The sequence below is a fragment of the Mobula birostris genome, chromosome 6, assembly GCF_030028105.1.
Source record: "Mobula birostris isolate sMobBir1 chromosome 6, sMobBir1.hap1, whole genome shotgun sequence".
Lineage (NCBI taxonomy): Eukaryota > Metazoa > Chordata > Chondrichthyes > Myliobatiformes > Myliobatidae > Mobula > Mobula birostris.
The window spans coordinates 27,791,955-27,809,156 of NC_092375.1; the positions used below are offsets into that span (position 1 = coordinate 27,791,955).

The 17,202-nt window shown below is 39.9% G+C and overlaps 1 protein-coding gene across 7 annotated transcripts in view; it reads left to right on the plus strand.

The window, feature by feature from the left end:
• Window positions 1–4,112: 4,112 nt before the first annotated feature.
• LOC140198885 (sorting nexin-9-like) overlaps window positions 4,113–17,202 on the plus strand; it is a 65,099-nt gene continuing 52,009 nt past the window's right edge. The window contains exons 1-2 of one of the 7 annotated variants that reach the window (XM_072260075.1): window positions 4,113–4,295; window positions 16,973–17,045. In XM_072260075.1, coding sequence (XP_072116176.1) covers window positions 4,284–4,295; window positions 16,973–17,045 — 85 coding nt within the window. In that variant the 5' untranslated portion in view covers window positions 4,113–4,283. Of the gene's footprint in view, window positions 4,746–16,972; window positions 17,064–17,202 lie in introns of all 7 variants that reach the window. The other 6 variants (XM_072260072.1, XM_072260071.1, XM_072260076.1 and 3 more) reach the window with 6 other exon arrangements.

Here is a 17,202-nt window from a genome sequence, read left to right on the forward strand (position 1 = left end):
ATACAGGAAATTTGATGCCGGTTTCCCTGAGTTCTCGCTGTACAGAATCAAAAAGCAAACAAAACAATAGTGCAAATAATCATGAACTATATACATTGAGGTATACCTGTGTATGTACAGGTGAATTTGGTTTATAATAGACTAAAATTGAAGTGTTCATAAAACATAGAAACAGAGAAACATAGAAAATAGGTGCAGGAGTAGGCCATTCGGCCCTTCGAGCCTGCACCGCCATTCAGTATGATCATGGCTGATCATCCATCTCAGAACCCTGTACCAGCCTTCCCCCCATACCCTCTGATCCCTTTAGCCACAAGGGTCATATCTAACTCCCTCTTAAATATAGCCAATGAACTGGCCTCAACTGTTTCCTGTGGCAGAGAATTCCAAAGATTCACCACTCTCGGTCCTAAAAGGCTTCCCCTTTATCCTCAAACTGTGACCCCTTATTCTGGACTTCCCCAACATCAGGAACAATCTTCCTGCATCTAGCCTGTCCAATCCCTTTAGGATTTTATACGTCTCAATAAGATCCCCCCTCAATCTTCTAAATTCCAACGAGTATAAACCTAGTTCATCCAGTCTTTCATCATATGAAAGTCCTGCCATACCAGGAATCAATCTGGTGAACCTTCTTTGTACTCCCTCTATGGCAAGGATGTCTTTCCTCGGATTAGGGGACCAAAACTGCACACAATACTCCAGGTGTGGTCTCACCAAGGCCTTGTACAACTGCAGTAGTACCTCCCTGCTCCTGTACTCGAATCCTCTTGCTATAAATGCCAGCATACCATTTGCCTTTTTCACCGCCTGCTGTACCTGCATGCCCACTTTCAATGACTGGTGTATAATGACACCCAGGTCTCATTGCACCTCCTCTTTTCCTAATCGGCCACCATTCAGATAATAATCTGTTTTCCTGTTTTTGCCACCAAAGTGGATAACCTTACATTTATCCACATTAAATTGCATCTGCCATGAATTTGCCCACTCACCTAACCTATCCAAGTCACCCTGCATCCTCTTAGCATCCTCCTCACAGCTAACACTGCCGCCCAGCTTCGTGTCATCCGCAAACTTGGAGATGCTGCATTTAATTCCCTCATCCAAGTCATTAATATATATTGTAAACAACTGGGGTCCCAGCACTGAGCCTTGCGGTACCCCACTAGTCACTGCCTACCATTCTGAAAAGGTCCTGTTTACTCCCACTCTCTAAGACTGATGGTATACAGAAAGAAACTGTTCTTGTACCTATCTGTCCTGGCATACAGTGATCTAAAGCGCCTACCAGAAGGAAGGAGTTGGAACAGGTGATGTCCAGGGTGTGATGGGTCTACAATGATGCTGCTTGCTCGCTTCCTGACTCTAGATACATATAAATCCTGGATCGAGGGCAGCTTCACGCCAATAATCCTTTCCTGACAGTTCTTTGGAGTCTATTCTTGTCTTGTTTGGTAGCTGATCCAAACCAGACAGTGATGGATGAACAGAGAACAGACTGGATTGTTCCTGAATAGAATTGAATCAGCAGCTCCTGAGGCAGGTTGTACTTCTTGAGTTGACGTAGGAAATACAACCTCTGCTGAGCCTTTTTGATAAGAGTGTCTGTGTTGGGTGTCCACTTCAGGTCCTGGGAGATTGTGATACCCAGAAACCTGAAGGTCTCCACAGCAGACACAATACTGTTGAGTATAGTGAGTGGGGGGAGTATTGGGGGTCTCCTCCTGAAGTCCACTGTCATCTCCACAGTCTTGAGCATATTTAGCTCCAGATTGTTCTGACCACACCAGAGGGCCAGCCGTTCCACCACCCATCTGTATGCAGACTCATCACCTTCTCGGATAAGGAAGAATGACCATTACATGAAATAATTCATTTAGAAAGAGTGGTTCAACCTTTAACACACAAATCTAAAAAAGGAAGCCACAAAGTGTATGTTGGCTATTATAGATTAGAGATCTTGATTGAAAGGCCTAACAATTGGCAAACAATGGCTAGCATTTTGGGAATGAATACAGGAATTGCAATGTTATACATTCCAGTCTTGTGCAAAAGTAAATGGAGAAGTGAGAAAAATATGGCTTAACAAAAGCTAAGGATTGTATTGAACCCAAAGCACAGTCATATACAGTTGCTAGAAATAGAAACAACCTTAATAATTTTGAATTTATTTCATCAGAACTACCCAAGAGATTAGTTTAAAAATTAGAGCATTGAGTAAACTTGCAAGGATGATAAAAGGTTTCTATCTATATTTATAAAAAACTGCAAGTCCCATTCCCTCACGATCAGAAGCAGGATAAGTTACAACGGGGGAACAGAGAAAAAGAGCATTTGAATATTTTGGAAGGATACAAATAACTCCCCAGAAATACAAGGGATGAAAAGTCTGATTTTTCAAAAGGAGGAATCAAAGGAAATTAGTATAAGTAACAAAAAATCTTATTGAAATTAAAGGGACTGCAGGCTAATAAACTCCCGTTGCCTGATAGTACTGAAGGAGATAGCCATAGAAATAGCAGTTACATTGGTTATCATTTTCCAAAATTCTGCAGATCTTAGAACCGTTTGCAACCAGCAAATGTAACATAACTATTTAAAAGGGAGAAAGAAGATGGGAGTGAAGAACTGATGATTGTTACGGGGGATATTCTGGATTCTATCATAAAAGTTATGATTACTAGAAAACCAGAAAATATCTGTTACTTTAGTCAAAGTGGACATTAATTTATGAAAGGGAAATTTTGTTTGTCAGACCAATGAATTTTTTAAATAAGTTAACTGGTAGAGTAGATAAATAAGAACCAGTGCATGTGATATATTTGGATTTTAGAAAGAACTTTGATAAAATCCCACAGGTGAGATTCATGAAAAAAATTTAAGTTTATGGATTGAGGGTAATTGGAAAAATATTGAAAATTGTTTGACAGATAGAAAACGGAGTAGGAATAAATAGTCTTTTTGAGAATAGTAGGTGGTGACTGATAGGGTAACAGAAGAATTTGTGCTATTTACAACGCGTTAATAATTAGGATAAAAAAAATAAATGTAACATTTGTAATTTCAGAGCACTTGTCAGAATGAGGAAAGATTTCTTCACTCAGATCGTAGTGACCCCATGGAATTTTCTGCTCTTGGCACAAAGGATGTGCTGCTGAATGAAGATCAGTTGATTTGTAAACACAAAAGGTATCTCTGTACGCTATATAGAGAGAGAATGGTTACGGTATGAAGGTAAAGGATCAGCCATGATCCTATGGGCCAGTGGAGCAAATTGATAGGAGTAAATGTCTTGTACCTGCATTGTTTCTGTGTTTCTATGAATCTGGTTTAAACTTAGAATGTAACGGTTTGGTGAGCTCACTTACATTACTTATAATGCACAAAACACCACTCTACTGTGTTTTTTAAATCAAGCTTCTGCTATAAACTTAATTTATTAATTCAAACATGACATCGACACCATCTTATTGCCCATTGGTTTCTCATTCTCTAAAATCTCTCTACCTAGTCCTATTTTATCACCTTTTCCAAGATTACAAAACTGCCTTGTTCTTTATCCCCTCACTATTTGAAAATTCCCCCTCAAGATCAACAAAAGTAACCTACAAAATTGCAATTATTTTGTTCTCAATTTTAATAAAATAACACAATTTTCGTAAAATAACACAATGTTTATATTAAGCAAGTACATGTAATATAGATGTTTTCACTTCGTTTTCCTGTTTTGTCTCCCCGCGTTTTAAAAGGTGGAACCCTGCATGAAACAGAACAGATACAGTTACAGTTCTGAAAACAGGAAATGCCGAAAACTATCAACCGATCAATCGAGAAAGAAACAAGTTAACATTTCAGGGAACGCATTTAGTTATTTTCTATCGGACGTAACACCGTGTTTATTTCAGATTTCCTGCATCTGCAGTATTTTGCTTTTGGACCATAATATGTCCTACTAATTGTATCGGAACAATCTACTGTAAGTAATCTGTTTACTTCTTACCACAATATAGGTGAATTCGTTCAAAGTAAGATATTTAATACCATCGATGATCAGTCATTCGGACAGTATCCTGTGAGTCGGTACCGATTCACCTCCAGCAGGGGATGGTAGAACCTTCCGTTATCGGGAAGAACATTGCAATTTGACAAACGAGAAGAGAAAGTTCACCGAATGACGCACCGTTGTTGGATGAATCGGTGAGCCCCGATGTGCGCGGTGATCGAAATACATTGCTCTGCTGCAATTGTTAAAAGTTACATTCTCGGGGCACCCGGAAAGAATGTCCTGGAAGGTAGGCACCCTTCTGCCGGCAAGAATTAGTATTTTGTCATTTGGGAAACTTACTTTTATTCCGCCGACCTGGACTGGAGCATGTTGCGGTGAATGTTAAGATTTGTTCAGTATAATTTAGAATTCTTGTGAATGGAACCCAAGCTTTATACCACCATCTAGTTAATGAGCAGGAAGTTTCAAGTCTCTCATCTTCCATCAGAAGAAAAGCTGGTGTGAACTGACCGGAGGTGAAGTTGTTGAACGAAGTTACCGGGATCCTGTTTCTGCTCCTGATACAGTTAGACCTTTGCCGAGAACAAATAATTGCCTTGTGTACAGCCACGGTATGGCTGAACAAATTTGGCGAGAATTGATTTAATGCGTTAAATATCGGCGTATAATACTAAAAACGTGTTTTTAATAGTGTGAATTTTAGCGACGATCGAACCCACATTCCGCAATGAACAAGGTAGGCTACATTGAGCGTTAAATATTTACTGTATTTTTTGTTTAAGTTCAATTTTAAATGGAAATCACTATGGCTCGCTATCAAGTTTCCAGTCGCACCAGTCCTGCACTCATCCCATTTTATTGTCCCCAAACTCTAATACTGGGCTACTGGGATGAAGCCCAGTAGGTCACAGGGAGACTCCATTGCAAAACAGCAGAGATCACGATTGAACCAGGGTAACCAGAACTGTGATACAGCAGTTCTTTCAAGATGAGCCAAAGGCATGGTTCTGTGCTATATTATTCAAACCTAAGAATGAAAACAATTTTGTTGTTTTCTTCCCCAATCAGATTTTATAGCGTAAAACTTTCACTGACCGGACCAATGGCAATAATTAACACCACTTCTCAGGTATAATCAGGAATGGACAATAAATGCCAGCCGTAGATAGTTAAAAAAATTTCCAGGTAGGACCCAATTGCTTAGCCTACTTGCAAGGAAATAGTTAATATACAATGCCTCATTTCTGTCCTATTTAAACTATAGGTTAAATTTGTGATGGAGGCTTAAATGCAAGTTTTTAAAGATCCTTCGCTGATCAAAATACTTACTCTTCTGATGCTAGAGTAGAACTATTACAATGCAAAGAGAAGGGTGTGAAAGCTAATCAGGATCAAAAAAAAAATCTACCCATGAACCAAGAACTGTGAAAAAGAAAGTGCTTGAATTCCGGCAATTGTGACAGGTATGTGGAATGGGCAAATGAAATATATAGGGGCAAGAGAAACAATTTGCATTATTTTACACCTCAATAATTAGGAGATGTAGAATGAAAGTGAATGTATAGATCTTAGCAGAAGCATGGCTATTCAGGCCCTCACACCTATTCTACAATTCAATAAGATCAAGGCTAATATTTTATCTCGGCCCCAATTTCTATATTAGCTTAATATGTCTTCATTATCTTAATATTCAGAAATCTATCAGTTGTTGCTTTGAATAAACTCAGTGAATGAGCTTCTATGCCCCTCATAGGTAATGTTCCCTCAAACTTTTTTTTAGAGTTGCATGGACCAACCATTGTTCTGAGCAGGAAATTTTTACTTGGCCTGAAAACTGAGCAGCATTTTAAATGTTTTGTTTTTGCAATATGCACCTCAAACAAACACAAACCACAACTCACAACGTAAGTAAACAGGCACAATGGCAAAAGTAAAATGCTTTGACAGTGCTGGCATTCAGCAGGCCAGCAGTTTATTAACAGTGAGCTACCAACTTCCATTCTGTGTTTATTGTTACAATTTGTAACAGTAGTGTAACTTGAAACACTGACAATGCAAGTACATTGAACCTTTAAAATGTTTCAAGTAAAGGTTATAGTACATTTATTATTTAGAAGATGTATGGATTATATTTATTAACACAATTAATTATGGGGTATTACTCAAGTATGTTAACATAGATTTCAAAATTATATTAACATTATATAAAAGAGAATTCAAGCTATATGGCAACAAAGGCTATGTATGCAGGAACATTTCAGTTACTGTACGGCCGTGCACCTGCACAGCTTAGAGACAACAGTGCTCATAAATAGAGAATTCCAAAGATACACTGCAGAGAAGAAAAGTCTTACTTCACTCCTGGATGACCAACTCTTTAGTTGATACCATGGCCTCTTCTAGCTATGGATAATATCATTCCTGCATCTACCTCTGTAAACTCTGAAAATGTTTGTACATTACACCACTGAGCTTAGAAGAATGAAAAATGAAAAGGCATATTCTGCTAAATCTTTCATCATCAGATAATTGCCACCACAATCCCAGGAATCCATTTACAAATGAGACCAGAAGACCGTTTGACATAGGAGCAGGACTAGGCCATTCAGACCATCGGGTCTGCTGCAGCATTCGATCATTGAGTTTCTCCCTTCTCATGGTCTTGAATCTAAGCTCAAATACAAGCAAATCTTAATCTAACAGTCTTCCACAGGAAGCTAACGCAGAATTAGGAACTATTTTGCCATTTCTATTTTCACACTGAACTTCAGTGAAATAAAGCAGTTCAGGAAACTGTGGTCTTTGGACATAACTCACTTTCTTTACTTAGGCTACAGTTCAGTGCTACTTCAGGTGTTGTAAAGAGGGTGAACTAACTCTCATACCAGGAGAGGTTATTACAGTTATTAACTGGCTGAGGTAGTCACGGATATCTTCGGCCTCTTGCTCCAGCAGTGAGTGGTACCCACCTGCTTCAAGCAGGCTTCAATTGTACTGGTGCCCAAGAAGACCATGGTAACCTGTCCAAACAACTATCACTCAGCGGCACTTACATCCACAGTGATGAATTATTTTGAGAGGCTGATGTGGAAGCATATCAGCTCCTGTCTGAATGGCATCTTGGGTCCGCTCCAGTTTGCCTTCCGAAGCAAAAGGTCTATGGCAGATGCTATCTCGTTGGCTCTTCACATAACCCTGGAACATATGGAAAGCAAAGATGCATATATCAGGATGCTTTTTATTGATTACAGATCAGCACTTAACACCATCATCCCCTCAAAGCTAATCAGTAAACTCCAAAGCCTGGGCTTCAATACCACCTTGTGCAATTGGATCCTGGATTCCTCTCTTGTAGACCCCAGTCTGCTGAGACTGACAAAAACATCAGGAGCCCCACAGGGATGTGTACTTAGCCCACTGCTCTACTCACTTCACACCTCTGACTGCGTGGCTAAGTGCAACTCCAACACCACACACAGGTTTGCTGATGACACCACTGTTGTGGACTGTATCAAACGGGGTGATGAATCAGCACACAGGAGAGAGACTGAAAACTTGGCTGAGTGGTGTCATAACAGCAACCTCTCACTCAATGTCAGTAAGATCAAGGAGCTGATTGTAGACTTCATGAGAGGGAAACCAGCGGTCCATGAGCCAGTAATTGTCAGGGATCAGAGGAGGAGAGCATCAGTAACTTTAAATTCCTGGATGTCTCTATCTCAGAGGACCTGTCCTGGACCCATTACATAAATATTATTGTGAAGAAAGCATGACAGTGCCTCTACTTCCTCAGAAGTCTGTGGAGGTTCGGCATGTCATTGAAAACCTTGGCAAACTTCTATAGGTGTGTGGCGGAAAGTGTGCTGACTGGCTGCATTTTGGCCTGGTATGGGAACACCAATGCCTTTGAGTGGAAAATCCTACAAAAGGTAGTGGATTCAGCCTAGTACATCACAGGTAAAGCCCTCCCAACCATTGGGCATATCTACATGAAACGTTGCCATAGAAAAGCAGCATCCATCATCAAAGATCCTCACCATCCAGGCTATGTTCTTTTCTCGCTGCTGCCATCAGGTAGAAGGCATAGGTACCTCAGGACTTGCACCACCAGGTTCAAGAACAGTTACTACCCTCAACCAGCAGGCTCTTGAACAAAAGGGGATAACTACACTCATTTAAGGAACTCTGTTATATTGTTATTTCATGCTCGTTATTTATTGCTATTTATTTATATCTGCATTTGCATAGTTTGTTTACAGGTCCTGATGTTTATAGTTTACAGTTATTGTTCTATATGCCCACAGAAGAAGAATCTCAGGGTTGTATGTGGTGACGTGTATGTACCTTGATAATAATTTTACTTAGAACTTTGAACCAGCTAAAGAATTTGCAGCAATTATCTGGCAAATGAATGTGTATGAAAATATTGTCATGTCAGTGTTAAGTTATTAGTAACAGGTGACACCCCATTCATGAGTTATCAAGATATTTCAAGTCTTCAGCTTTTCTTATTAATCAAAATGGATATGGACAACCACTTCTCTCTTGTAAAACTATCATTAAATGCAGTCTATGCCATAGTGTCTCAAATGAAGTAAAAACCAATTTTCATTCATCCATCTAAGGGCCCAAACTCTTAACTATCTGCTGAGGTGTGTGCAAACTTAACTAGCGGCTGTTGCATTAGCAGTGTGAACACTTAGTGTACCATTGTATTGATACCTGGACAAAGATTATTATCCTCCAATGAAGATAATGGAGAAAATTAGGTGGAGCGAAGGATAGGCAGTTAAATCTCTTCACATCTGTCAGATGTGTTTAATGTTGGCCCCAACATTTCTAGTCCTTCATGAACAAGGATTCAGCAGTACAGTTGCCAGGGTCTTGTATTTTTCCTACATGTTCGATAACATTGTAGAAAATTGTTATCTATCATTCTGTATATTTACAATTGTTTTTCTACAATGATAATTCTATTGGACTAATTCTTTCCAAGTTCCTGTTATTCAGAACTACAAAAGAAGTTCTTCCATCTTGGAAGTTGGCTTTTTACTTCCATTTAGCACTTTTGCCTTCCCCATTTCAGTCGTACATTATGACCACTTAAAGGGCAGTACCAATTGCATTTTAGCCAATTAAAATGTCAGCTGATTCTTACACTTGATGCCTTTATTGTGGCTTTAATTTTCCTTCTGAAAAAAAACATTCTTCTTTGAAAACAAGACCACTCAACTTTGTTGGTATAAGAGTTTTCATATTTCCTGGTTTGAAATTTTCCCTTACTCCAAATAGGCAAATACTACTCCACATATGATATTCCAACCTTTAATAGTCAAACTCAGTAGATGTTTTACCAAGTGTTACTTAGGTTGATTCCAAGAATTCACATAAGGTTAACACACTACAGGTTAGATGAGCATATGTGAATTGGACATGGAATCCATTCTTTTCCCTGGCAACAACAGTGGCAAAAAATATTAGTCTGTAAGAGTTATGTGATCCTGAGATGAGCTTCAGAACAGTAATTTACCATATTAGAAAATTACTTGATGCCACCTCCATAATATCACTCATGAATGTCAGAGTTGGCTGATGCTATGGAGCAAGAATCAAGTGAATTTCACAGAAAAATCTCCAACAGAACAAAGAACATAGTAAAGACTCTTCGGCTGATGATGCTGTACTGATATACAGTACTGTGCAAAGGTCTTGGGCTCATATAGTATATAGCCAGGGTGTCTAAGTTCTTTGCACAGTACTGTAGTAATCTTATGTATTGCACTGTACTGCTGCAAAAAAAAAAAAAAAAATTCATGACTTGTGAGTGATGATAAACCAAATTCTGATAGGGGCCTCTATTGTGGATTAAGAGTGGGAAGGGGCAGGGAGAGGGGAATCATGGTTGGGAAAAGGAGAAGGGAGCAGGAAGCACCAGAGAGACATTCTGTGATGATCAATAAACCAATTGTTTGGAATCAAATGACCTTGCCTGGTGTTTCAGAGATGGGTGTGTCTGCACCCATGCCTCTCCCACTCCTGACACACCTTCCCTGCCACCTGTCCCACATCCCTCCAGTGGAGCTCCACCCTTGCCATTCCCAACTACTTAACACTCTCTGCATAAAAATCATACCTCTAACATCTTCCCTAAATTTTCCTCCACTCACAGTAAATAGGTGGCCTCTGGAAAAATTATGTTGGCTGTCCAATCTGTCTATGCCTCTCATAATGTTATATACCTCTTTCAAGTTGCTTCTTATCCTTCTTCACCCCAAAGAGAAAAGCCCTGGCTCACTCAACTTGTAAGACATTTTCTCTCATCCACACAGCATCCTGATAAATTTCTACCACACCCTCTCTAAATCTTCCATATCCTTCCTATCATGAGGTGACCAAAACTGAACACAATGCTCTAAATATGGTCTTCCCAGAATTTTAGAGCTGCAACATTATCTCTTGGATCTTGAACTCAATCCCCCAACTAATGAAGGCCAACGCAACATACACATTATTAACCACCTTGTCAACTAGCATGACAACTTTGAAGGATCTATAGACTGGACCCCAAGATTCTTCTGTTCCTTCACACTATTAAGAGTCATGCTATTAACCTTGTACTCTGCCTTCAAGTTTTTCCAGTTTGATCTTCCAAAGTATATCACTTCAAACTTTTTTGGATTGACTTCCACTTTCTTCACTCAACTCTGCATCCTGTGTATGTCCGCTGTAATCTATGAAAACCTTCTACACTATCCACAACACTTCCAACCTTTATGCCATCTGCAAATTTCATAACATAACCTTTCACTTCCTCATCCAAGTCATTTATAAAACTCACAAATTGCAGAGGTCCCAGAACAGATCACTGTGGAACACCAATGGTCACCCAGGTCCAGGCAGAATATACAATATTCCATTTACTACCACCCTCTGCATTCTGTGAGCAGGCCAGTTCTGAGTCCATGCAGCCAGGTTTCCATGGATACTCTGCCTCATGACCTTCTGGATGAGTATAACATGGGGAGCCTTGACACCCACGTCCATGTGCACCACATCCACTGCTCTACCTTCATCACCTCTTCAAAAATCTGAATCAGGCTCATGAGACACAACCAGCCCTTCACAAAACCATTCTAAGTATTCATAATAAGACACAATACTTTACCCAGCAGTGAGGTAAGACTCACTGGTTTATATTTCCCAGGATTGTTCCTCTTATCTTTCTTGAACAACAAAACAACATTTGCCATCCTCCAATCCTTTGGTTCCGCTCCTGTGACGAGGGAGGATGGAAAGATCATTGTCAATGCCCCAGCATTCTCTTCCCTCACTTCCTGTATTAACTAGGGTATATTCCTGGCCCCAGAACTTATCTATCCTAGTATTTTTCAGAAGCTCCATCACTATCTCTTTCTGAACCTCAACATCCTCCAGCTCTGTAGCCTGTCCTACGCTGACCTCATATTCATTAGAGTCTCTCTCCCTGGTGAACTCTGAAGCAAAACATTCATTAAGGACCATGCCTACCTTCTCTGCCTCCAGGCACATTTCCCCCTTTATCCCTGAGAGGTCCTCCCTTGACTCTAGTCATCTTCTTTTTCTTCACTTATGTAGATTGCCTTGGAATCTTCTTAACACTACTAACCAATGTACTCTCATTTCCCCTTCTAGCTGACATAAATCTTTTCTGAAGCTCCTTACTGACTACTTTATACCTCTCAAGAACCCTGCTTAATTTTTGCTTCCTAATCCTTAAGTATGCTTCCTTCTTCCTATTGACTAAATGTTCCAGCTCTTGTCAATCATGGTTCCTTTACCCAATTATTCATTCCTTGTCCTAGTGGGACAACCTATCTGGAGCCCCATGCAAGTGTGCATTTATCTGAGAACATCTCTTCCCAATTTACCGTCCCAACTTTCAACCTAATGCCACTATAATTAGTCCTCCCCCAATTAAAAATGTTCCCATGTCCATGGCGGTGCTAAAATCAGGACAATGTGGTTACTATCTCTGACATGTTCACTCTGTCAGCTGATCAGGTTCAGGTTCTTGAATATACCATTATGCACCTTATTTGCATCCCTTTCGCTAGCCTCAGTAAACTTGAAGTTATCCAAAACCAAGTAGCATATATTTATAATTTACACCATGTCTTATTAGCCCTATACTTTGTCTGGTGAAGAAATGCTTTGAATTTAAAGGAATCTAAAATTAAAACTAAAATGTATTTACTTTAAAGTTTGAAATGTTTATATCTTCCTCCCTCAAATCTCTTTATTGCTTCCCAATGCTCTCTCTCTCTCTCTCTCTCTCACTCGGGAGCTTCACAAACCTCAGATGTCGATTCGTTTATATCTCTCATTTTAATTGCTCTTTTTAAGGCAGCCATATCTCCAGTTGCTGAGAACCTAAGTTTGGAATTGCCACCATATTCCTTTCAATCACTAGTTGGTTTGATATCAAATTTTGTTTAATAATACTTACATGAAATTGCTTGTGATGTTACTAAACACCATTTGGCCCCATCTTGAAATGGAAAATCTAGCCTCCAGCCTTTTCAAATTGAACTATTGCTTAGTGTACAATTTATTCTGTGCTTCATATTTAAAAAACTAATAGACCAATTCATTCAGTGAAGAGCAGAAACATTTACTTGATTTTGTAATATTATTTGTGAGCTGAAATCAGGCCTTTAGTACTTAGGCAATAGAGCATACTGTATCAGTTTCATGGCCTTTATTAAATCGGCATTATGTTGGACGTAACTACTATAATTGGAAATGGTTTATTATTGCCGCATGTATTGAGGTGCAGTGAAAAACCTGTCTTGCATAATATTCAGACAGTTCAAATCGTTACATAGTGCATTGAACTAAACCAAGTTAAACAACAGCATTGCAGAATGAAGTGTAATAGCTACAGTGAAAGTGCAGTACAGGCTAATAGCAAGCTGCAAGATCATAACGAGATAAGTTGCGAGGCCAAGGATCCAATTTATCATTCTACAGAACTACTGCTGAATGAGAACTTCCAACTAATATCACCAAAATATAAGCTGCTGTTTAACCACAACTTCCACAAGAAACCTGGCCCCGTTTTAAAGCAGACTATTTCATATTTATCTGTATTTGGAAAATATGCTGCAGGGCTTTGGCTTTCTTGTGTGAATAAATCAATTGAAAGAGATTAATAGCAAAATATCCATCAGCAGAAGTAGGTTTAAATGGTTAATAGATTCTTCCCGTTTCACATCAACATGTATTGTAATCTTGGTCCCACATTCAAGCCCACAATGGACGTTGCAAGTGTAGCTCAGATTAAATAGCCTGGATGTCACTGGGAAATGAAACTGATCAGAGTTGTCATCTTCAAATAGTGGGTTATTAATATTATGGGAATTGCTTGGCCACTTACACAATAGAATCAGGACTACCAGGATTCCTGGTACTACTTAAAAGAAACTATCACCATTTAAAGGGGAATTGCAATTTGGTTGTCATTGCAGGTTTTCCCTGATAGCAAGAGGGGGAGAGAGAGAGAGATGAGCTTCATCTGTCACATGTACATTGAAATATACAAATAAATGCACCATTTGCATCAACGACCAGCAAACTCTGACGATGTGCTTGAGAGAGTCCATGGTGTCAACATTGGATGCCCAAAACTTACTAACTCTGACCTGTACACCTTTAAAATGTGGGAGGGAATCAGAGCACCCGGAGGAAACGTACAAATTCCCGATAGGCAGCAGCAGGAATCAAACCCAATTATCTGATCACTGGCACTGTAAAACTACTGCGCTACTATGCTGCCCTTCACATTGAGACTTCTACCTCAGGAATACAGTGGCCAGTCCTGACCATGTTCTTCTTTATCTGTATCATCATCTTCTTCCACTTGATCCTCATGGTGTCTTTAAGATGTAGCTCTGTGGATTATGGAGAAAAACTGTAGTAAACTTAAGAGAATTAACAGAGCTTTCTGAGGGCATCTGCAGTCTGTTAATTGAAGACTGTTTGCTTTCATTTGCTGTCTATTGCATTGGTAATCAGTGTGTGAGCCTCTGTCTCCAAGCTAAACTGATATTTGTCAAGTAGAAAGCGGTAAGTTTTGAGAACCTTCATTTAAAGTTCAAAGAAAAACGTATTATCCAAGTACATTTATATTACCATATACTACTTTGAGATTCATTTTCTTGTGCTACAGGCTAGCAGTAAAAATCTTAACCAGAGTGTTACACTGGCAAGCATTTATGGAAAAGTAAAGAAATACAATAGAATTTACAAAGAACTATACATACTGTCAAATAACCAATGAGCAAAAGAAGACAAACTATGCAAATAAAACATGAATAATACTTTGAACGTGAGTTGCAAAAGAGTCCTTGAAAGTGAGCCTGCAGGTCATAGAATCGGTTCATGGTAATAGTCATTGAAGATATTGATGCCTGTTCAGGAGCCTGATGGTTATAGAGCAATAGCTGTTCCTGAATTTGGCACTGCAGGACCTAAGGCTTCTGTACCTCCTGCTCAATGACAGTCGTGAGGAAACAGCACGGTCTGGCTGGTGGGCGTCTTTGATGCTTGATCTTTGATGTTGGTTTCTTGTGGCTGCACTCCATGTAATAGTGGGGAGAGCTTTGCTTGCGATGGACCAGGCTGTATCCACCACTTTCTGTAGTCATTTACAAAGAAGAGTATTGCCAGGAGTTGCTGGACTATGGTTAACTGTGACCACCCACCTGCCACATATTAAAGGACTAGAACATGTTCAAGTTACTGCAATGTGTTTTTGGCCATTTATGACTAACACCAATGGAAAACTAATAATAAAGGTAAATCTAAGCTCTGATTGGAAGATGTTATCACTGCTTGCCTTCCTGATTGTAATATAGACAGCAAGATGGCCAATTTTGTCCATGCCATTATTGCATCCGTGTAACCTCTTCAGTTATACGGCCTCTGGTTCCATTTCTGACATTCCATTTCTACCTGCTGAACCGTGTCTACGCCTACCTGGACAAGCCAGCAAGCACTGTGAGGGTCATGTTTTTTGACTTTTCCAGTGCGTTCAACACCATCCGTCCTGCTCTGCTTGGGGAGAAGCCGACAGCGATGCAGGTGGATGCTTTCCTGGTGTCATGGGTTCTTGATTACCTGACTGGCAGACCACAGTACATGTGCTTGCAACACTGTGTGTCCGACAGAGTGATCAGCAGCACTGGGGCTCCACAGGGGACTGTCTTGTCTCCCTATCTCTTCACCATTTACACCTCAGACTTCAACTACTGCACAGAGCCTTGTCATCTTCAGAAGTTTTCGGATGACTCTGCCATAGTTGGATGCACCAGCAAGGGAGATGAGGTTGAGTACAGGGCTACGGTAGGAAACTTTGTCACATGGTGTAAGCAGAATTATCTGCAGCTTAATGTGAAAAAGACTAAGGAGCTGGTGGTAGACCTGAGGAGAGCTAAGGTACCGGTGATCCCTGTTTCCATCCAGGGGGTCAGTGTGGACATGGTGGAGGATTACAAATACCTGGGGATACGAATTGACAATAAACTGGACTGGTCAAAGAACACTGAGGCTGTCTACAAGAAGAGTCAGAGCCGTCTCTATTTCCTGAGGAGACTGAGGTCCTTTAACAACTGCCGGACGATGCTGAGGATGTTCTACGAGTCTGTGGTGGCCAGTGCTATCATGTTTGCTGTTGTGTGCTGGGGCAGCAGGCTGAGGGTAGCAGACACCAACAGGATCAACAAACTCATTCGTAAGGCCAGTGATGTTGTGGGGATGGAACTGGACTCACTCATGGTGGTGTCTGAAAAGAGGTTGCTGTCTAAGTTGCATGCCATCTTGGTCAATGTCTCCCATCCACCACATAATGTACTAGGTGGGCACAGGAGTACATTCGGCCAGGGACTCATTCCTCCAAGATGCAGCACAGAGCGTCATAGGAAGTCATTCCTGCCTGTGGCCATCAAACTTTATAACTCCTCCCTTGGAGGGTCAGACACCCTGAGCCGATAGGCTGGTCCTGGACTTATTTCATAATTTACTGGCATAAATTACATCTTACTATTTAACTATTTATGGTTCTATTACTATTTATTATTTATGGTGCAACTGTAATGAAAACCAATTTCCCCCAGGATCAATAAAGTATGACTGACTATAAGAGATCCTGCAGATGCTGGAGATCTTGAGCAACGTAACTAGATTACCGACTGCCTCTCAACTGAACTGAAGTCCAACCTCAATAACTCTTCATTTGCAGTGTTCAGGAATCATATTCTCTATGCGGAGACCTGCATTCTCCAGTGCCTCCTGCATACTTCATACATCATCTCAAAGGTATTTCCTGCAATGTTCCATTTTACCCTGATAAATTGGTGAAAAAATTAAGATCAAGTGTCCCAATTAGTCATCATAACACTTCCCCAACACAGCCAAAAGGGACAAAAAATTGTTTCTAAATACTCTGGCAACCTAGAATAGCTATTCAGGAGCTTGACTCATTGGTGTCATGACCCATGTAAAGTAAACATTCAGAAACTTGACTCTTTTGACTTCATCCAATTTATGTCAAGAAAAAACAAATCATTTGTTTCTGGACAGAGCTTTCCCAAAAGGAGCTTCATTAAAACAAAACCTCTAGTTAATGTGACTAGTAATTGTCTAAGTGCTGCCAGGCATACTTAAAGTCTCTTAAATAAACCTATTTCAGGGTGAAATATCACAGTTTGACACCACTTCCAAACCAAATACTGATCAAAATGGTGCTGAACTTCCACTTCTGCATCTTTAATACTAGGAACAGAATCCAGTTTTAAAAATATAAATGATCCATTTTCTATATTATTGAAATATAGTTTGCGTTCTGAAGGTGATGTTTGTTGGAAGCAATGTTTGTTAAAGATAACACAAAACATATCTTCTCAGCTGATACGATTGTTTCCTCAGGATAATGACAATGGGTGGTATGAATGCATCAGTTCTAATGGAGAGCATGGACTATCCCCTGGAAAAAATGTGGAGATAAGATGCTAAACAGGTTAGCCTCAATTCATTATAAACTAACTTTATTATACATTTAAAACTTAACTCAGTAAAAGCCCCAATACATTTAATTGCATTTAATTTCCCTTATTACCTAAATGTTCTGATCTGACCAAATGAAACACATTTTAGTA